This window comes from Ranitomeya variabilis, chromosome 2 (genome assembly GCF_051348905.1).
Source record: "Ranitomeya variabilis isolate aRanVar5 chromosome 2, aRanVar5.hap1, whole genome shotgun sequence".
Lineage (NCBI taxonomy): Eukaryota > Metazoa > Chordata > Amphibia > Anura > Dendrobatidae > Ranitomeya > Ranitomeya variabilis.
The window spans coordinates 34,373,713-34,396,588 of record NC_135233.1 but is presented as its reverse complement, the minus strand read 5'-3'; the positions used below and the strand labels follow the sequence as shown (position 1 = coordinate 34,396,588).

General features: G+C 43.5%; 1 protein-coding gene across 6 annotated transcripts in view; it reads right to left on the bottom strand.

Moving 5' to 3' along the window:
• Nucleotides 1-22,876, bottom strand: part of GPATCH2 (G-patch domain containing 2) — a 164,306-nt gene that overhangs the window by 93,438 nt on the left and 47,992 nt on the right. The window contains exon 6 of one of the 6 annotated variants that reach the window (XM_077282260.1): nucleotides 142-283. The exons of the other annotated variants lie outside the window; for them this stretch is intronic. Coding sequence (XP_077138375.1) covers nucleotides 176-283 — 108 coding nt within the window. The 3' untranslated portion in view covers nucleotides 142-175. Of the gene's footprint in view, nucleotides 1-141; nucleotides 284-22,876 lie in introns of those variants that run through there. 6 annotated transcript variants of the gene reach the window in all.

The window sequence follows — 22,876 nt, the reverse complement described above, 5'->3', positions numbered from 1 at the left end:
ACACCTCTATATACAACAGATAACACAGGATCCACCATCCACAATAGGTGATATCACAGCTCACCTCCTCCTGTACATCGCCTACTAACACCTCTATACACAGTTGAGAACATAAGACCCATCAATCACAATAGGCAATGTCAAAGGTCACTCTGTTCTTCCTCCTTCCTTCCATTCACCTTTGCACACGCTCATTAGATGCTTCTATAGAAACGATAGGGAGGAGGAGTCTCTTTATTGCTGCTAATGTATGTGTGTAATTCCTGAAACAAGAAACTGGAGTCTAAAAAATAAAAAAAAAACAAATGGTTAGTGTGAGAACTGCATTACTTCAATTAAGAGATTTTTAATATAAATTGGGCTTTAAAAAAAAAATGCAAACAATAAATTTAACAGAAAATTCAGATTTAGATCGATTGCTTCACTTTAAGGTCGTATTCCCATAATGCATTAGTTTTTGCTGTAATTTTCACAAAACCTTCCAAAATAGCCGCAGTTTTGAAAACACAATGAATGGTAGAATCGCTCACAAAACCACAACCTAATAAGAACTAACTGACCACACATTCAGAAGCTAAACTGGGTGTATCAAACAGATTGCTGAATGTTTTGAACTGATGTGCCAGCACTCAGAAAGCAAGCTGTCAAACCACATGCAAATTAGCATGGGAGCATTTTGGGGGCGTGTGCATGCACTTGTAGACACACCCCCAATGCACATTCTGGCTCATTCATATGTAGCTTCAGAGCTCGATTTCTCAGCGATGAAACATTTCATTTTCTCATATTATATGGACTTGAAGTTATCCAAGACTATTTTTTTTTTTCACTATGGGTCTAAAACCTAACAGGCAGTTAATTGCTAACACAGGCAACTCCCTGCCCGTTCTACCTGGTGCCACCACAGAGCAGTCACTGACTGCTCTTGCCAGCGATTCAGCTGCTCCACGTCAGCAGAGCAGTGCTTCTTCCAGGCTGCTCCTACGACAGCGCGTGACTGCCATAATGTTGATTGACAGTTGTCTTCCCACAGTTAGGCAAAGGGGATTTGGCTGTCAATCAGCATGACGTTAGCAGTAACGACTTGTCAACCGAGCTGCGCAGAAGAAAAGACGCTTCTCTGTTGACGTGACATTAGCGAAAGCTGCAGAATCGCCGGCAGGAGTGGTCTTTAACTAAGCTGTGCCAGCAGAGATAGGTACAACATGCTGGTAGGTAGCATCTCTCTGGAGGACCCGTCCTGTTCTGGATTTCGGAGACAACTCAGATAATAGCAGATTTTATGCAAAGCTTCATTTCCCCTCTGGAGGCGCTGCAGGAAAATGAAACACTGCCAGAACTCTTCTTGTAACAACAGAAAACAAACCCCTTTAATGGGCTGTCCACATGCTTTAAGGCAGAGCAGGAGAAGTTTTTTGCAGCCTCCCCTCTATGACAATAAATGGAGTATTTCAGATTTTCTATTCCAGACGACTGCAAATTTACAGTAAAATTCCTAGAATCCAGAAAAATTGAGTCATTGCTTCTCCCGGATAAGTATAAAGAAAGAAAGATGGCATTATTTATCTTTATTATTACTATTTTTATTATTAGCAGTATTTACTTAGTTTTTACTTCTATCTTAGGTCTCACATGAAATTCTTTATAGCAGTAGACGAAAAGAAGAAAAAATTAATCTAACTTCAGATTTTATTTTTTTCCCCCTAAAATAATATCTGTATATATTATTATTTTCTATTACTATTAATGAGTGTCATCATTGTTTTCTTATTGCGTGCACTAAGGTGCCTAAAGCTAGCCAGAAACATGAGATACAGATGAAGAGAACGTTATCATAACTTGTAAAGGAAGGTTAATATTACTTAAAGGGAGTCTGCCAGAAGGTTTTTGCTATTTAACCTAAGAACAGCGTGATGTAGGGGCTGAGATCCTGATTCCAGCGATGTGTTACTTACTGGACTGCTTGGTTTTTGTCTGCTGCAGATTTTACAGTGCTCATAACAGTGAGCTGTGTATAACCCCGCCCACACAACTGATTGGCAGCTTCCTGTGTACACGTTCAGCAAGCTGCCAATCAGTGTTGAGGGCGGGGTTACACAGATTAGCTGGACTGCCTTGCATGTCCTGCACTGATAATCTCCTGCTGATAAAACACTGATTGCATTGAAACTACAGCAAGAAGCTCAGAAAGTGACACATCCCTGGAATTAGCCCTTCATGCAGCTCTCAGATTAAATAGCAAAATCCTGCTGGCATATTTCCTTTAACCTAGCACAGGCCTTTGACCGAAATCAAGTTTGGTGTCTTTTTTGTGTATTATCTGAGTCAAGGTAACCTTTGCTAGATCTGTCCTAGTCAGTTGAACAGGTGCTATATAAATAAATAATAATAATTAATAGATCTTAGAATAAAATATTGGAATAATATAATATGTTATGTAAGAGCACCAAATAGCATATGGTCCAATGGCCTAATTTAAATATGTAATAAAGTATTAAAAAAAACCTTAAATAGTGGCCCCAAACACAGTATCATACCCCCACAGTGAATTCCTCCAAAGTACCCTCCACATGACCAGTATGATAACCCTACTGTACTCACTCTCCCTCAAACGCTCCAACAAAGAATAGTGACCCCAACACAGCATGAATCGCCAACTGTTAGGTCTACTCAGCCCTCCATACAGTATAATGGCCCCACACAATGCTACATATAGTATAATGGCTCCACATAGTGCTCCACACAGTATAAAGGGCCCACATAGTGCTCCATACGTTGTAATGGCCTCATATACAGCTCCATACAGTATGACCGGGCCCTGCACTGCCTTTCATACAGTATAATGGCCCCACATAGTATAATGGCCATATACTGTGCTCTATACAGTATACTGGCACCACATAGTGCTCCACACAATATAATGAGCCCTACATAGTGCGCCATACAGTATAATGTATCCATATAGTGCTCCATACAGTATAATGGCCCCATATAGTGCTCCATACAGTATAATGGACCCACATAGTCCTCCATACAGCATAATGGCCCCACATAGTGCTGCATACAATAAAATGGGTCCGACATAGTCCTCCATAAATATAATGGCCACACATTGTGCTCTATACAGTATAATGTTCCCACATAGTGCTCCATACAGTATAATGGGCCCGACAGTCCTCCATACAATATAATGGCCCATATACTGCTCTATACAGTATAATGGGCCTACATAGTGCTCCATAAAGCATAATGGCCTCACATAGTCATCCATACAATAAAACGGCCCCATATAGTGCTCTATACAATATAATGGCCCCGCATAGTGCTCCATACAGTATAATAGCCCCACATAGTGCTCCATACAGTATAATGGCCCCACATAGTGCTCTATGCAGTAAATTGGGTCCCACATTAAAAATATTCATCTTTGCCCGTTCCTCCGCTGCTTCGGTCTCTTCATTGTGTCTTCAGATCCTCTGCACATCTCGGTATGTTGTAATGACGTCTTCGCGCCTGCTGCACTGAGACATCAGATGTAGAGGGTTAATGATGGGAGAGGAAGCATCAGTAGACACTCCCTCATCCATCAATGCCCAGCGTCATGAGCCAAATATAAATCGGGGGACTCACCCAGCGTTGCGGGCCAAATTTACTCACCCTGCGGGCCAGATTTGGCCCACGGGCCAGAGTTTGACATATATGATCTAATGTGTATGTAGGCCCTAATATAGGAATGAGTGTTTATATTGTACGGCTTCCTAATCTCACATGCTTTTACTATATACAGAGTTTTAAAGGGAGACAGCGACATTGCTGAAAAGATCTTACTGCAACTTTAAGAATGACACCTCTCTTGTAAAAATCCAATGTGCCAGCGCTGAGAAATCGAGCTTGAAAGCCCTATGCAAATTAGCCAGGGGCTCTGCCAAAGCACTCTGTATATAGACACGCCCCTAGTTTGCATGTGATTTCAAAGCTCGATTTCTCAGCGCTGGCACATCGGATTACTACAAAACAGGTATTGTTTTTATCATTTTATTAGGACCTTTACAGTCGTACCACTACTTTCATAATTGAAATCGCTCTGAAAAGTCCCCTTTAAATTTACATTGATATTTGTATTTTTTCATATTTATGTAAAATGCCTTCATTTTAAATATATATACATACACATATATATATATATATATATATATATATATATATATATATATATATATATATATATATATATATATATATATACACTGAAATCAATCTTAAACACATGGGATAATTGGTTTTCCAGGTGATTCTAATTAAAGAAAAACTACTTAAAAATGATGTTCCACATTATTAAGCAGGTCACAGGTAAGGTTTTCAAGTAACAAGGGAAAGAAAAAGGATCTCTCTGCTGCTGAAAAGCATCAAATAGTGCAATGCCTTGGTGAAGGGATGAAAACATTAGAAATTTTCCAAAAACATAAGCGTGATCATCGAACTGTTAAGAGATTCGTGGCTGTATCTGAGCACAATTGTGTTTGTGCTGATAAAGGCATAATGAGGAAGATTTCTGCCAGGCAAGTTCATCGGATTAAGAAAGCAGCTGCTAAAAAGCCATTACAAAGCAGCAAACAGATATTTGAAGCTGCTGGTGTGTCTGGAGTCCCTCGAACCTCAAGGTGTAGGCTCCTTCAAAAGCTTGCTGTGGTCCATAAACCTACCATTCGGCCACCCTTAAACAGTGTTCACAAGCAGAAATGGTTGTATTGGGCCCACACATACATGAAGACTAATTTACAAACAGTCTTGTTTACTGATAAGTGTTGAGCAACCCTGGATGGTCCAGATGGATGGAGTAGTGGATGGTTGGTGGATGGCCACCATGTCCCAACAAGGCTGCAACGTCAGCGAGGAGGTGGAGGAGTCATGTTTTGGGCCAGAATCATGGGAAACAGCTGGTAAGGCCCTTTAAGGTTCCTGAAGGTGTGAAAATGACCACTGCAAAGTATATAGAGTTTCTGACTGACAACTTTCTTCTATGGTCTAAAAAGCAGAAACGTGCCTTCAGGAGCAAAATCATCTTCATGCTGACAATGCCCCATCTCATGCTGCAAAGAAAACCTCTGCGTCATTGGCTGCTATGGGCATAAAAGGAGATAAACTCATGGTGTGGCCACCATCTTCCCCTGACCTCAACCCTATAGAGAAGCTTTAGAGGATCCTCAAGCAAAAGATCTATGAGGGTGGGAGGCAGTTCACATCCAAACAGCAGCTCTGGGAGGCAGAGAAATACAAGCAGAAACTCTCCAAAAACTCACAAGTTCAATGGATGCAAGAACTGTGAAGGTGAAATCAAAGAAGGGTCCTATGTTAACATGTAACTTGGCCTGTTAGGATGTTTTGGAGTTAAATAGCTTTTTGTTCAGTGAATGTGACCTCCTAATGCTGCAAATTCCACAAATGAGCATTTTCAGTTCTTTAAAACATATCAAATGTTTAGAAATTCTACTGTGCGTAATAATTTGGAACAGTGCATTGTGAGTTTTTATTCATTTTGGAGATTATACTGTTATCATTGGGAGGTTTCTTCAATAAAATTTGATGTATAATCTAACGGGTGATGACTTTTATTAGACTGACTGTCATTTGCACCGACCATTTAGGAAAATCTGAGAAAAATGTAATTTGCATAATAATTTGGAACATAGTGTATATACACACACACACACATATACATATATATATATATATATATATATATATATATATATATATATATATATATATATATACATATATATATATACATACACACACACACACACCGTATATATACATATATCTGCCTGATAATCCTGACTATCTGATAACAAAAATCGCTCATCAAACCCTGAATAAATATAACCTGGTTATTATAGGACCCTTTGCAGTCTGTCGTTACGCTGGCGGTAATTATACATAGTGAATCATCTCTAGTGCTGGCGTAATGTACGATAAAAGTAATCAAGTGCACGTCGCCGCATAAATAGATAAAACATATGCGCAGCCTCCCGCACTGTGCCGACACTAAAAGTGATACATTAAAAAAAAAAAAAAAAAATGTTGATTTACTGCAAATATCGTAACAATAAATGCGAAAATCCGAGAGTGGCGGTAATAGACGGCGGGCGGGAGGCGAGATGAATGACACCGGCCTCACCTATTGATTCTCTAGGCATCTGGATTTAAAAAGAAAAAGTAAAGGGGGTTTATAAATTACAGGTCTATTAAACGCCCCCCACACACTAAACGCCTAAATTTGTTATTTGCGGCGTGACGACGGGTCAGAGTTTTGCTCCTCTTGTTCGGTGAGCAATTTTCCTCCCACGTTCGATAAATAAAATTTGGTCTCAATACTCCCAATCAGGGTCCCGACGCTCCCCCCTCCCTCCCGCAGAGGCTCCATGATAAATGGACTTATTCTCGCAAATCAAACACTGGAATTTAAATTCGGATGAGTTAATGCAAAGGTCAGCGTTGTAATCAGTTCTTCTGATCTTTATAGAATTTCTGGAGTAATACATAATAAATCTGAAACAAGGCAATTTGTGGATCTGTGCGCGTGGCCGGTAATAAAAAAAATCTAACGATTAGAGTCTTTATATACTTGAGCGGTTTAACGGCAAAAAGGCGCTGCGACAACACGGAACCATAGAACGCGCAGGATTCCATGTAGAATCTTCCTGTAAAATGGGCTGAACCGATGGTGTCTGACCCGCTGCAACACGACGACCCCCCAAAATCCCCTTTCTCACCCCGACAGCCGCAGGCACAGAATGGGTAGCCACAGTTCTACAGGATGAGGATTTAGGTGCCTAACCATTTTACTTGTGGTCCTTTAAAAGGGTTAGTCCTAAGATTAAACATGACCACCTTTTCTGATCTTGTGGGTCAGTAGAATTTGACTGCTCAGATCCGATGGATCCCAAGAAATGTTGTTCTGAAATGTCCCATGAGAAAGCATGCGCGCCAATTCTCAACCCACCCGAATGAAGGAGTGGTGCGCATGCGCATTGTGATGGGCCACTTCGGTACGGGTGGTGGCCCCAGCCATCAGAATTCCCACTCATCAGGAGGGTCTTACCTACCCTGAGGATACGTGACAATACTCAAAAGGTAAGAAAGACCCTTTACAGGCTCGGCCAAACGTATGTTGGGACGTTCCGCTGGTCAGTTCCGTTTCAGGGATAGAGAAACGGAACAAGTGATCAGCGGCATCATTTGTGCAAATGGAGGAAGAGGGTCCCTAAGGTGTCCTGTCTGGGATCCGGTTTTAGAATAGAAGTTCTAAATTGAGGCCTTTTATCCTGTTTTAAGACACCGACTTCATCATCTGCTTCTATTTGCATAAACGGATGCTGCGGATCATTTATTCCGTTTATCTGTTTCTAAAACGCAATGAATCTGAGAACGAAGCCCAACATGACGTAAAAATGCAGACTCGCCCTAGTTGGCCTGAAAATGGTAAAAACCAATTGTGACCATCGACAAAAGAATCAGATGGATATGGAGATGTCTGCAGAACGTGGGCGAGACTCGAAAAGACGAATCCGTTTTAATGGTACAGTAAAGCGCTGCAGATTTATTCTGTGCAAATGTGGATTCACCCTTTAGATCCTGTACACATTAGACAAAAGATCGTATGGCGACGGCTATCTTCCCTCTTGGCGTTTTCGTTATGAGAAAGTCTTATATCCTAAAGAAAAGGCATAATCATAATAACTTTTACATCACCGTTCAATAATCTGCAACATTCCATAATCCAAAACCCATCAGGTCTACTCTCCTCCTCTTAAATTAAAACTGTTTAGTTATAGAATAATCTGTAAATGTTAAAACTGTAAAATACTAAGAGAGAAAAAGGGAGGGAGAGAGAGCGAGTAAACAAGGAAGCGAGAAAGCGGGAATGAGGGAGCGAGGGAAAGAGGGAGCGAGGGAAAGAGGGAGCGAGGGAAAGAGGGAGCGAGGGAAAGAGGGAGCGAGGGAAAGAGGGAGCGAGGGAAAGAGGGAGCGAGGGAAAGAGGGAGCGAGGGAAAGAGGGAGCGAGGGAAAGAGGGAGCGAGGGAAAGAGGGAGCGAGGGAAAGAGGGAGCGAGGGAAAGAGGGAGCGAAGGAAAGAGGGAGCGAGGGAAAGAGGGAGCGAGGGAAAGAGGGAGCGAGGGAAAGAGGGAGCGAGGGAAAGAGGGAGCGAGGGAAAGAGGGAGCGAGGGAAAGAGGGAGCGAGGGAAAGAGGGAGCGAGGGAAAGAGGGAGCGAGGGAAAGAGGGAGCGAGGGAAAGAGGGAGCGTGGGAAAGAGGGAGCGTGGGAAAGAGGGAGCGTGGGAAAGAGGGAGCGTGGGAAAGAGGGAGCGTGGGAAAGAGGGAGCGTGGGAAAGAGGGAGCGTGAGAAAGAGGGAGCGTGAGAAAGAGGGAGCGTGAGAAAGAGGGAGCGTGAGAAAGAGGGAGCGTGAGAAAGAGGGAGCGTGAGAAAGAGGGAGCGTGAGAAAGAAAGAGGAAGCAAGAAAACAAGCAAAGGAGGGAGCGAGAAAACGAGAGAAAGAACGAGAGAGCAGGAGCAAGAGAATGAGGGCGAAAACGAGAGAAGAAAAAAAGAGAAGAAAGAGAAAAGCGAGATAATAGATATAAAATACCTATCTCATTTTCTATTTACATTAATATTTTGATAATATTTTGTAGAATTGTTTCCTCCACAATCTTCCATTCTAGAAAATAAACCTAAATGTTCACAATTCTTGCAGTCTTAATTCCTTCCTAACTCCTGAGTCAAGTAAAAAAAAAAAAAAAAAAATAGGAAAACACAAAGGAGCAATCTTAGAAAATATTAGTCTATGTCACCTGCTTCAGGGAGGAAAACATCTATGTCCAACTGAGGATTTCAGCTGGACAATGATGAAAAGTCCATATGTTCCACTGCCACAATAAATTATGTCGGGACGTATGGTCAGGCCACGGAGGGCCTCCAAAAATAGGTCTGAAACAAGTCTGTCTGAAAACAAATTGGCCAAATTGTGATATGAGGGGAGCGTGCTCTTGACATATATTTTCAGAAGGCGACTGCTGTGTGAAGCCGGGTCTGCAGAGATGAAGTACAATATGCTGCAGATTTTAATTTCAAAGTCGTTATTCCATCAAGACACTAATACGTGCCGGAAACCTGCATGGGACTGCTGCCCGTGGGCGAGGGGGGGGGGAAACGTGTAAATGAAAGGGATAAATGAATGGAGGTACAGGAGGTTAAGGATGCAGGTATGGAGGATGATGCGAGCGCCAGGAGCACAGAAAAAGCCATAAAAATCAGGATGGGTGAAAAATAATAAGTAATAATAATAGCAAAAAAATATATATAAAATAATAGAAATGTAAAAAAATAAATAAAAAATGTCATTTTTTTAATATGGTATCTACACTTTCTAACAAGCCGATCTCTTTGACAATGTTATAAAATACAGTCAGCAATTTAAGGGGTCAGCTGAAAACGCTTCCTGAAAGATGAGGAAATGCGTGACATTGGGACAGTGTAAAAAGTAATTTTTTTTTTTTTTCTTATAGGAAATCTGTCAGCAAGTTTTTGCTATAGCTGCATGATGTAGGGGCTGAGACCCTGATTCCAGCGATGTATCACTTGCTGTCACTTTCAAACAATCACTATTTTCTCTGTTGCAGATCAAGCAGAGCTCAGAATGCAGAGCCCTGTATAATCCTGCCCACACCACTGATTGGCCGCTATCACTATATAGTATACACAGAAAGCGTCCAATCAGTGGTGGGGCGTGGTTGGACCAAGAGGCACAAGACACCTAGTCCTGCAGTAATAATCTCCTGCTGATAAAACACTGATTGTATTGAAAGTACAACACATCGCAGAGCTCTACATCATGCTGCTCTCGGTTTATGTAGAAAAACATGCTGACAGATTCCCTTTAATAATGATCGTGATATGAAAAAAAAAATTACATTTTTTAAAAAGCATATAAAACCCGATTTAACCAATAGGTCATATGCTGATGATGGCATCCCTTTAAATCCCAGCACTGAAAAAGTGCATAAAGCCATATTGTCCCTCAGCATGGAGCGATCAGATACCTGACCAAAATGATGGACAGCTGTGGGCCACTGAACAGGAAAAAAAAATCCCATTTACTCCCTGCCAGATGGGACCTTCTGGATGCTTCCGCACAAACAACTCATCTTTCTTTGGACCTTCTTGTCCAGTTGCAGCAAACCCCGGCTGATAATGATGGATATGGAGTCTACGGTAAAGTGGGTGACAACAGCAGCCTTGTTATAGCTGCCAGTCTTCTCATCGTGTCATTATTACGGATGGAAGATTTATAGGACTTTCGCCTTGTGTATGGAAGTCCAGCTATTTGCAATTCATCATCCGGGAGGGAAGGGGCGATGTACTGACCATGGATGTAATTGCCAACTCCACCTGCTTCGAGAAATTAAAAGATCACTGGGTAGGGCACAGGCACAATGCCTACGTCCGATCTAAACCAGTTTGTTCGTTCGTAGGGTGAAATTATTGTAAAGCCTGCTTAAAAAATCCTCGTTCTCAGCAGCACGTCGCTCACAGTCAAAGTGCTGCCGAGAATAATAACATTCTGGGCATGCAGAACGATCGTAGTGAAGTGCAGTCGGCCTGTCTAAACAGGTCATTCAATGCCTGCCGATTGGCTTGTCTGTGGCCGATTGGTGTTGGTTTAACGAAAGTCGAAAAGGTCTTTAGCGTTAGACTAGCCGGTTCCAAGAGCATACAGAATATAGCGCCCTAAACTGGAACTTCAGGCCTCCGCCAAGTAGATCTGCAAAAATGGATGAATGCGTTATGATAAGATAACTCGAAAAATAATGCACATAAAGGTTTGTGATCGGCGTCTCCCATTGCGCACTGCTGGATGTTACTGGGTTATACAGAAGAGACCAAAATGATGCCCCTCTCTGTGACATCACTTCCTGCACTGCTGCTATTGGCTGGAGCACTGCTGGATGTTACTGGGTTATACAGAAGTGACCAAAATGACGCCCCTCTCTGTGACATCACTTCCTGCACTGCTGCTATTGGCTGGCGCACTGCTGGATGTTACTGGGTTATACAGAAGTGACCAAAATGACGCCCCTCTCTGTGACATCACTTCCTGCACTGCTGCTATTGGCTGGCGCACTGCTGGATGTTACTGGGTTATACAGAAGTGACCAAAATGACGCCCCTCTCTGTGACATCACTTCCTGCACTGCTGCTATTGGCTGGCGCACTGCTGGATGTTACTGGGTTATACAGAAGTGACCAAAATGACGCCCCTCTCTGTGACATGACTTCCTGCACTGCTGCTATTGGCTGGAGCACTGCTGGATGTTACTGGGTTATACAGAAGAGTCCAAAATGACGCCCCTCTCTGTGACATCACTTCCTGCACTGCTGCTATTGGCTGGAGCACTGCTGGATGTTACTGGGTTATACAGAAGTGACCAAAATGACGCCCCTCTCTGTGACATCACTTCCTGCACTGCTGCTATTGGCTGGCGCACTGCTGGATGTTACTGGGTTATACAGAAGAGACCAAAATGACGCCCCTCTCTGTGACATCACTTCCTGCACTGCTGCTATTGGCTGGCGCACTGCTGGATGTTACTGGGTTATACAGAAGTGACCAAAATGACGCCCCTCTCTGTGACATCACTTCCTGCACTGCTGCTATTGGCTGGCGCACTGCTGGATGTTACTGGGTTATACAGAAGAGACCAAAATGACGCCCCTCTCTGTGACATCACTTCCTGCACTGCTGCTATTGGCTGGCGCACTGCTGGATGTTACTGGGTTATACAGAAGAGACCAAAATGACGCCCCTCTCTGTGACATCACTTCCTGCACTGCTGCTATTGGCTGGCGCACTGCTGGATGTTACTGGGTTACACAGAAGAGACCAAAATGACGCCCCTCTCTGTGACATCACTTCCTGCACTGCTGCTATTGGCTGGCGAACTGCTGGATGTTACTGAGTTATACAGAAGTGACCAAAATGATGCCCCTCTCTGTGACATCACTTCCTGCACTGCTGCTATTGGCTGGAGCACTGCTGGATGTTACTGGGTTATACAGAAGAGACCAAAATGACGCCCCTCTCTGTGACATCACTTCCTGCACTGCTGCTATTGGCTGGCGCACTGCTGGATGTTACTGGGTTATACAGAAGTGACCAAAATGACGCCCCTCTCTGTGACATCACTTCCTGCACTGCTGCTATTGGCTGGCGCACTGCTGGATGTTACTGGGTTATACAGAAGAGACCAAAATGACGCCCCTCTCTGTGACATCACTTCCTGCACTGCTGCTATTGGCTGGCGCACTGCTGGATGTTACTGGGTTATACAGAAGAGACCAAAATGACGCCCCTCTCTGTGACATCACTTCCTGCACTGCTGCTATTGGCTGGCGCACTGCTGGATGTTACTGGGTTACACAGAAGAGACCAAAATGACGCCCCTCTCTGTGACATCACTTCCTGCACTGCTGCTATTGGCTGGCGCACTGCTGGATGTTACTGGGTTATACAGAAGAGACCAAAATGACGCCCCTCTCTGTGACATCACTTCCTGCACTGCTGCTATTGGCTGGCGAACTGCTGGATGTTACTGGGTTATACAGAAGTGACCAAAATGATGCCCCTCTCTGTGACATCACTTCCTGCACTGCTGCTATTGGCTGGCACACTGCTGGATGTCACTGGGTTATACAGAAAAAGTGACCAAAATGACGCCCCTCTCTGTGACATCACTTCCTGCACTGCTGCTATTGACTGGCGCACTGCTGGATGTTACTGGGTTATACAGAAGAGACCAAAATGACGCCCCTCTCTGTGACATCACTTCCTGCACTGCTGCTATTGGCTGGCGAACTGCTGGATGTTACTGGGTTATACAGAAGTGACCAAAATGATGCCCCTCTCTGTGACATCACTTCCTGCACTGCTGCTATTGGCTGGCGCACTGCTGGATGTCACTGGGTTATACAGAAAAAGTGACCAAAATGACGCCCCTCTCTGTGACATCACTTCCTGCACTGCTGCTATTGACTGGCGCACTGCTGGATGTTACTGGGTTATACAGAAGTGACCAAAATGACGCCCCTCTCTGTGACATCACTTCCTGCACTGCTGCTATTGACTGGCGCACTGCTGGATGTTACTGGGTTATACAGAAGTGACCAAAATGATGCCCCTCTCTGTGGCATCACTTCCTGCACTGCTGCTATTGGCTGGCGCACTACTGGATGGTACTGGTTTATAGAGAAGTGACCAAAATGATGCCCCTCTCTGTGACATCATTTCCTGCACTGCTGCTATTGGCTGGCGCACTACTGGATGGTACTGGTTTATAGAGAAGTGACCAAAACGACGGCGCCCTTTTCTGTGACATCACTTCCTGCACTGCTGCAATTGGCTGGCGCACTGCTGGATGTTCCTGGGTTATAGAGAAGTGACCAAAACGACGGCGCCCCTTTCTGTGACATCATTTCCTGCACTGCTGCTATTGGCTGGCGCATTGCTGGATGTTACTGGGTTATACAGAAAAAGTGACCAAAACGACGCCCCTTTCTGTGACATCACTTCCTGCACTGCTGCTATTGGCTGGCGCACTGCTGGATGTCACTGGTTTATACAGAAGTGACCAAAATGATGCCCCTCTCTGTGACATCACTTCCTGCACTGCTGCTATTGGCTGGCGCACTGCTGGATGTCACTGGGTTATACAGAAAAAGTGACCAAAATGACGCCCCTCTCTGTGACATCACTTCCTGCACTGCTGCTATTGACTGGCGCACTGCTGGATGTTACTGGGTTATACAGAAGTGACCAAAATGACGCCCCTCTCTGTGACATCACTTCCTGCACTGCTGCTATTGACTGGCGCACTGCTGGATGTTACTGGTTTATACAGAAGTGACCAAAATGATGCCCCTCTCTGTGACATCACTTCCTGCACTGCTGCTATTGGCTGGCGCACTGCTGGATGTCACTGGGTTATACAGAAGAAGTGACCAAAATGATGCCCCTCTCTGTGACATCATTTCCTGCACTGCCGCTATTGGCTGGCGCACTACTGGATGGTACTGGTTTATAGAGAAGTGACCAAAACGACGGCGCCCCTTTCTGTGACATCACTTCCTGCACTGCTGCAATTGGCTGGCGCACTGCTGGATGTTCCTGGGTTATAGAGAAGTGACAAAAAACGACGGCGCTCCTTTCTGTGACATTATTTCCTGCACTGCTGCTATTGGCTGGCGCATTGCTGGATGTTACTGGGTTATACAGAAAAAGTGACCAAAACGACGCCCCTTTCTGTGACATCACTTCCTGCACTGCTGCTATTGGCTGAAGTTGCTTCTCAAAGACTTCCTGAAGTCTGCACATAACACTGGTACTACGGACAGCTCTCTGCTCAGTTTTAGCTACTTATTACTGCATTTAAAAAGCGGAAAACTGATGATTGCATGGACAACAACTGGTTATTTAACAACACGTTTTAGTAGACAAATAAATAACAAAAATTTACATTTTTCAGGCAAAAGTTCAACATTTGCAAGCAGGCGTAATAATTAGGGGGGCGTAATATACACACTGATAGGATTTTGCTCTGCCGGCTGTCATCATGTGACCACGCTTATGCAATCTGCATACTTGTAGTTGCACGCCAAAAGCGTTTTCTTCTGCTTCTCTCAATGACGTATTGAGATCCCTCATGCTGGACATCCCCATAATTTTTAAAAGCCAGCTAATAAAAATAAAAACCCTATAAGGAAAAACAAATGAAACAGTTTTCTGGGCTTAACATACTGATAACATAGCTCATTTATATCAGATCGAGGGGAACCCAACACCTGGCACCAGCACTGATCTGCTGACCTCCGCTCCGGCCGCAGTGACTTTTTGAGTAGAGTTCAAACTAAGCTAAAATGGAGTTAAAGCTACAAAAAAATCTATTTTTTTTTCTTTTTAAAGTGTCCCCTCCCAATATTACCATGCAGAGTTCCACATCGTCTATGAGCTTCGCAGGGGACGGCCGACGGGTCCGGTGCGGTGCGGCACAAATTACACAGACGGAGGCAGGGCTTTACCAGCAATGCCTTAACTTTTAGGATCAGTGGTGTTCATAGAGGTTGGAAGGACTTGCGCCTTTTTTTTTAAAGAATAAAAAAACAAACCATGTCTAGATACTCCAGAGAGAAAAAAAAAAAAAGTCTGCAGAGACAGAGCTAATGATAGGCGCGTACAGTCAGTTGTCACCTTGCAGCTCAATTAGCCCTGGTGTAAAAACGAGGCATGTAAGAAGAAATAAGGTTCTGACATTATCTTTGCCAACAAGATAATTACGCAGCCTTCATTTAACAGTAGGGCAACACGACTGTAGCAACAAATTAACTCGGCTGCATTTGCAATTCATGGAGTGTTTTCTCATTTAATACCATTTGTCTTACTGCAAGTGAACATTTCCATTATTATTTCTTTTTTTTCCTGCAGGAGGAAGTTTCTGGTTGGGCTCCAGAATGATATCACAGAAGCCGTTCATCCGTCTCTTTTGCTTTCTGAAATTAGGAATATTCCAGGTCTGATTGATGAGGTCCCGTGTTTTTTTTTTTTTTTTTAAACAAATTATTTTTATTTGCATATTGGGCTAAAAATAATTTTTCCATTTGGGTTTAATTAAAAAATGTTCACAGTTTGGATTTCACAGGCTCTTTTGTACATTCCGTGCAGAATGGATTAATTGAGAATTGGTCAGCGAGCTTCTAACTCTGATGTGAGCTCCTCAGTGCTGATTTCTGAGCTGCACTTTGAGGTGGTCATAAATCAGCACTGAGGAGCTCAGAAAAGAGACCAAAAAAAATGGTGACAAGCTCAAATTGGAACAAGCTCTCTGATTTTCGGTTCACTCCATCTGCAGATATAAAGATCCTGTGAAATCTAAACTGTCAAACATTTTTAACATCACTTAGGATTAAGATAGATATATATATATATATATATATATATATATATATACATACACATATATATATATATACACATACATATATATATATATATACATACACATATATATATATATACATACACATATATATATATATACACATACATATACATATATATATATATATATATATATATATATATATATATATATATATATATATATATATATATATATATATATATATATATTTTCATCCTAAATTACATATATTGAACACTAAGGACCCTGCAGGTGTGTATATCCCTAAAAATGATAATATCAGAAAGACACAGAACCAGACATAAAAAATGCCTCTTCCTTAAAGGGGTTTTCCTTAGGACAGACCTTCACTATCAGATAGATGGGGTCTTGCAACCCACGCTGATCGGCTCACGTGGTGGCTGGATGTACACAGTGCACGATAGCGGGACACCACAGTGCCATACACTGCGTAGTGGCTGATCTTGGGTACTGCAGCTCCAGTGTCTATTGAAATGAATGTGAGCTGCAGTACCGGAGAACCACCACTACACGGTGTATGGAGCTGTGCTATCCTGGCTCTCTACAATGTGCACAGGTTCCTAATTTGGGAGGTCCAAAAGAGTTGATGGTGGGGGTGAGGGGATCATCTACATTTATTGTCCTGGATAACCCCTTTATTCTTACTTTTAGAGGTGAGATCAGGAGCTTGTAGTCTGGGGAGAGCAGCGACTATATTGGGCTCCCAGACTACAGACAGTGTCACTTTCAGTTCCAGGGCTCCAAGGTGACTGCAGCTATTGTGACGGGCTAATTGTAGCCGGAGTGCAAATCTGCCTTTTATTTCATAATTAATTTCTCGTGTCAAACCTCTTCCACGATCTGTTCTTTGTGCAACCTTCCCTGGCTGCTAATAAAGCGAGATGTGAAGTCACAGGCCCCGACCCCTGACTACACAGCTATCGCACCATTCCCTGTGGGAACTAAATGGGGAAGATTACTCTTATTTATTAAAGGGGGCTAGAACCTCAGAATCAGTCTTTGCCTAATTCTGCCTGTTCCTAGGCGTGTATCTGCTGGAAATAGTCATGTCACTTCCCATTGTGCTGTTAGACGTCGCTCTATCTCATTGCTACAATTTACTGTACAGATTGTTGCTTTAATTCTTAAAGGTGTCAAACACGTCCTAAATACTCTTTACAAATAACGGGTAAAGGGGAGTATCACCGATATATACTGGTTAGATGTTGTGCCCAGGTTTATCACTTGGTGAGGCATCCAGATGACCACTTCTCCCCCAACAGCTCTCGGCATCCATCCAAAAACAAGTCCATCATTAACCTCCATTGCAACACACTGCGCTTGCATTCTGGGTCTTGTTTGCATGCTTGCATTTTAGACCTCAGCGTGCGCTTGCATCCTGGACCTCAGCGTGCGCTTGCATCCTGGACCTCAGCGTGCGCTTGCATCCTGGACCTCAGCGTGCGCTTGCATCCTGGACCTCAGCGTGCGCTTGCATCCTGGACCTCAGCGTGCGCTTGCATCCTGGACCTCAGCGTGCGCTTGCATCCTGGACCTCAGCGTGCGCTTGCATCCTGGACCTCAGCGTGCGCTTGCATCCTGGACCTCAGCGTGCGCTTGCATCCTGGACCTCAGCGTGCGCTTGCATCCTGGACCTCAGCGTGCGCTTGCATCCTGGACCTCAGCGTGCGCTTGCATCCTGGACCTCAGCGTGCGCTTGCATCCTGGACCTCAGCGTGCGCTTGCATCCTGGACCTCAGCGTGCGCTTGCATCCTGGACCTCAGCGTGCGCTTGCATCCTGGACCTCAGCGTGCGCTTGCATCCAGGACCTTGCTCATGCACCTGCATTCTGGACTTTGCTCGTACGCTTGCATTTCACACCTGCGTATGCGCTTGCATTATGGACCTTGCTCACGCGTATGTATTCTGGACCTGCACATGCTCATGTACTTGTATTCTGGATCAGCACAAGTGCAGTGGCAAAGTTTGGTAGCACGGCGATGGAACAGTTTCATCTGCGCAGGTACTGGACATCTTAGAAACTAGCGCATGCACAGTGCGTTTCAAAAGAGGTTGCTTATATCCACATAGTGCTTCTTGATCCTCCATCTTCAGTTACTGTTGCTTTTAATCTTAAAGGGGTCGGACACCCTGTATAATCACACACAAGTCCTCTGAGAACTTGTGCATGTTTCAATTGAGGTTGCTGACATCCAGGTGGAGTTTCATGATGCCCCATCGGTTGACATTTTCTTATCTGGGGAAAAGACTGTGCTCAATAGGAACTAATAAAAAACCCACAAAATGTCCAATATCTATAGATTAATGAATTGTCTATATATTCTCACACATTTTTGAAAGAATATACACATGCAGCCGATTACTTGTCCAGATACTTTAAAATGTAGAAAAATATAAAAACATTCGATTCAGCATCCTCCTTTTTTTTCAGTAATAAAAGTTTGGATTTAGGCACTTGTATGCCAAAATGATCATGTCTTTGCTCTATTTTTTTTTTTAATTTAGGCCAGTGATTTCAACCCTCATTTTAAAGAGCAAAAAAAAGTGAAAAAAAAAAAAAAACATTTAGAAGAATATAACATGAAACAAAAAAAGCCAAAATCGACTGTAAGCGAATGGTGTAACTAGGGCCATCGGTCTCACTGAATGAAGAGAAGCAGCGATGTATTGAAAATGTGAAAAGCTGAAATGCAAAGTATATTAAAAAGCTGCTAAACGGTTTTGTTGTATACAACTAATTTACCTAAAACTCAAAAATCCCTTTTAAAAAGGAACGAAAAAAAAAAATTTATAGTGAGAAGCCCCTTAGTTTGATGTTTTTTGGCCTTTTTAAAAAGTGTATATATATATATATATATATATATATATATATATATATATATATATATATATATATATATATATATATATATATATATATTTTTTTTTTTTTTTTACACGGTACTCTAGTGTGAAGATTGTCAAGATAATGAACGTCTTTCCTCTCGGAATCGGTGTTGCGGAGGAGGATACCATCCCGCCTTTCCTTCGAGAGAAAACTGACTGAAGCTCCGGCTCCTCGGGGGACGGGCTTATAACTGCAAAGTATTACTGGGAGTTAGATGGGGAAGAGCCATGGATCGCCCACAAGTTAGCAAAGGAGCAGCGACATCAGTGGTTACAAAACTATGAAAATGAGAAAAAAAAATAGCAGCTAATATTAGTAACTATTCTGTGATTGTATTTTATAAAATATTCTTTTGAAGGTTCTGGCACACGTGGGCCACACACAGCCCTCCAGCACTTTAAAGGGAATCATTATAAGGATGGCGTAAACTGAAACCGCCTGCCCCGCAGAGCGATTGCCATGCAGAGCCATTGTCGGCTAAAGTAAATGGATTCTGGCATAATGGAATGACTGAGACGTGAAAGAATTACTGGCAAATGCACATACGACACGAAAGAGATAGCTAAGTCTAAATTAAGATGTTCGCTATGAAGCTTCCAATAGGACCTTGACATGACTGTTGACCTACTCATGACACAATCACACCGGTAAGGATTTGGAATTGTATTAGTATTACCAGAGGAAAAAAAGTCAAGGAGTCATCAGGAAAACAAATCTATATCTTCTACTCCATCAGCCAATTACTGTTGTTAAAATGGAATTAGATGGGTATTGACAATGCTGTGGGATAAGGATTAGGCAGACGACTGAGTATACAAGTAGCAGTGCCGTCTGCGCGCTTCCCTCCTCCCGCTTCCCCGACCGCCTTTTTTCTCTCTTTGGAAACTTAAACAAATGTGAGATCGGAAAGTGGCGTGCATTATGCATTAGCGGCACCGTAATCAGGCGCGTACCGGTCAGAAGCGCGAGGATGGGCTCGAAGATTACACTTCCCCACAGCGTCACCTTGCAGCAGCGACGTGGACCTCCGCTTGTCATACGCCGGACATCTTCATTATGGGCTTAATATTGAAAGGGTTAGTCCAAAAACCACAAATGATCACCTACCCAGATGCTTGGCGATAAGGTGCCGATTTGCTAAAAGTTTGACTTCCGGCAACCCAAATGATTCTAAGATCGGGGCTGTGGAACCTCAAAATGTGGCTGTGCAATGGGATCTTGAAAAGAATCGAGGCACTGGTGGACACAAACAAAAGAGGGCCCCTGTGTAAGAACATTCTATGGGCCCTTTACAGACCAATAGCTCATCATATTGCACCATTCCGCCGGCATTGGAGGTGGTAGTGGCCCCCTTATTTCTTGGGCCCCTTATGTGGCTGCACGAATGAATGTCCACCCTTGAATGGTGGTCTCCATGCTAGAACTCCGCGCCATTCGTGGTCTATGGGATTGCCAGCGAAAGACAAGTACAGCGTTACAATATTTACGACAGTCCCGTTGACAATCAATGGAGTGGAGGTCGTCCAAGTGCACCGTCACTCCATTCAAGATGGCATTGCGGAGCCCAGTTCGCTTACTTCCAGAGCCCCGGACAAAAGATCGTTGCAGTTGTACCTCCAGCTGGATAACTTGTGATTTTAGAAATTATTTTTTATATGGAAGGTGAAAAACAATTTTCTTCTACCCTATAAGGGAATTCTGAGTTAATAGAGAGGGTGGAGACGTCTGTTCAGGTCCATCACCAACACTGAAGAGAGCTTATGAGAATGGAAACGTTGCAATACTTCACTTCTCCTGTGGTGGCGCTGCAGGTAAACTGAACGCTTAATGTCAGTTTTCTACTTAAAATTTAAAGCTAATCGATCGCTGGAGGTTAAGTAGGAGAACACTTTGCGATCAGCTTGTCATGAAAGGCGACTTCTGACAAATAAGGATTGTACAAAACAGAGAGTCGCTTTAAAGCGGGAGTCCAGAAGGACAGAAGTAAGGTGCTCCAGACCACCCACAACGAGGTGCGCTCCCGGTCACCGACTGTGCAGGAAATTATAGTTGGACCCATTTCACTAATTGGGCTGTGCTGTGAAAATCCAGAAATGATAACCTAGCGATGTGCTGATTCATTTTAAAGATCGGACAGGAATATTAACATCTTACATGTCGATGAGTGTCCGGGATCGATAGTTCCACTGCCCCCATGTCAGGCGACACTCACTGTCTCCCAACTTTTGGTTGGCCCACAGATTTCGTATCTCCCGCTAGTATCGTCTGTAATCACAGTCCACGCTTCTTCAGACAGATAACACGACCGAAGCGCATATATCCAGCCGCAACAGTCCTTAAAAAAGCTCCTGAAATCCAGACAACAGTTTCCGCAACCGTAGCACGTGTATCCAGCCCAGCCGGCAACCGATCTCCAACCTCCAAAGGCCATCCATACATGGGCACCAGGACCACAGCAATAGATCATCGCCCCAAGATGTCACTGCCCCAACTACTTGCTAAACACGTGGCTTATTGTCCTCCCTCCCTGGGATCAGCCCCCTGAATGGGCAGAAGTGTTCACGTACCCTTCCCCCAAAGCTAACTGTGCATTGGTGGAGGTCTTCTCCTGAGGCTGGTCCCATCATTTGGGACTGAATGTGAGAATCCCTGTGGTCATGGCTCCACTGGGTCTACTATCCATATCAACCTGCACGGTCATCCTCTGCTTACTGTCTCTGAATGGAAACATTGATTCCTGAGGGTGAACTGATGAGCAAGCAAATCTCTAATAAACGCAACAATAAGATCAACGTAAGAGGTGCTCCGTGCTGAAAAAAGTCAGCATCCGCTAGAGCTGCGATCTCCGTCCTACGTGCATTGGTCCAATAGTCGTTAGAGCAAGACCAGCTCCTCACAGAGAGCTCTGCTGCAATATCATTTACAACCTGCAGACAGGAGTGGCGCTGTTTATGAACATAAGTAGTCGTATTTTCTAATGAAAAAAAATATGGAAGTGCTATATACACATTATATTGAAAAATAGTTGGCCTTCAATATTGCAATCCACGGAGAATCAACTTTGAGCAAAGAATCTTGAAATTTGCAGGTTACCACGATATCGAACAGGTTGTGTCAGAAGGGTTCTTGCAAGCTAACCCTGGCTGGTGAAGATGGGTACATCACCAAAAACTTTCAAAATGCGTCTTGTTTTATTTTTTGGGCAGGATGATGCCCTCGAAACCCCGATCATCTGTCACAGTCTCTCGATCTGATCGTGATCACTTTTTGAAACTCAAAAAACTCTTTGAAAAGGACAAACATTTACGAGAAACGCGATGGTAATTGATGCTGTGGAGTCGCGGTTTTGCAGAACAGGAGAACAATTTTAATTCTGAAGGATTCAAATTACTTTCTGATCGATGCATTAAATGAGTAGATTGTAAAGGGGATTATGGTGAATAAAATTGTATTCCAAAACATGTAGTGCGCCAATCATATATGAATACCCCCCATAGATCTACACATAAAAAAATACATCAAATTAGACCCCATACTCCTTTTTCTGAATTTAGGTGCCTGGTTCAGTGTGGAGATACCACCTAGCGCCTTACACGCTGGGTTCCTTCCTGCAAGGTGTGGAAATGTTTAACAAATGCATAAAAACTCGTATTTGCGGTTACAAGTTCAAGGAGATTCCTTCGCTACTTTACCCGGAAAAATAGCTGTAGCTTCTAAAAGAGACGGTCGACCGTACTGTTATTTGGGCTGCACATACTTTGGTTCACGAGAAGTGAGAGTACAATGAACCTCAGCGAAGAGAAACAACCTCGCGCCGAGTGGTCTCGCCGACCTGCCGCCCCGCCGTCTCAACTACGACAAAATACCGACACTCAGCAAGTCTGTGTGTTGTGGTGGCATTTCACTCCTGCCGAATTCCTTCTTCATTTCTTAA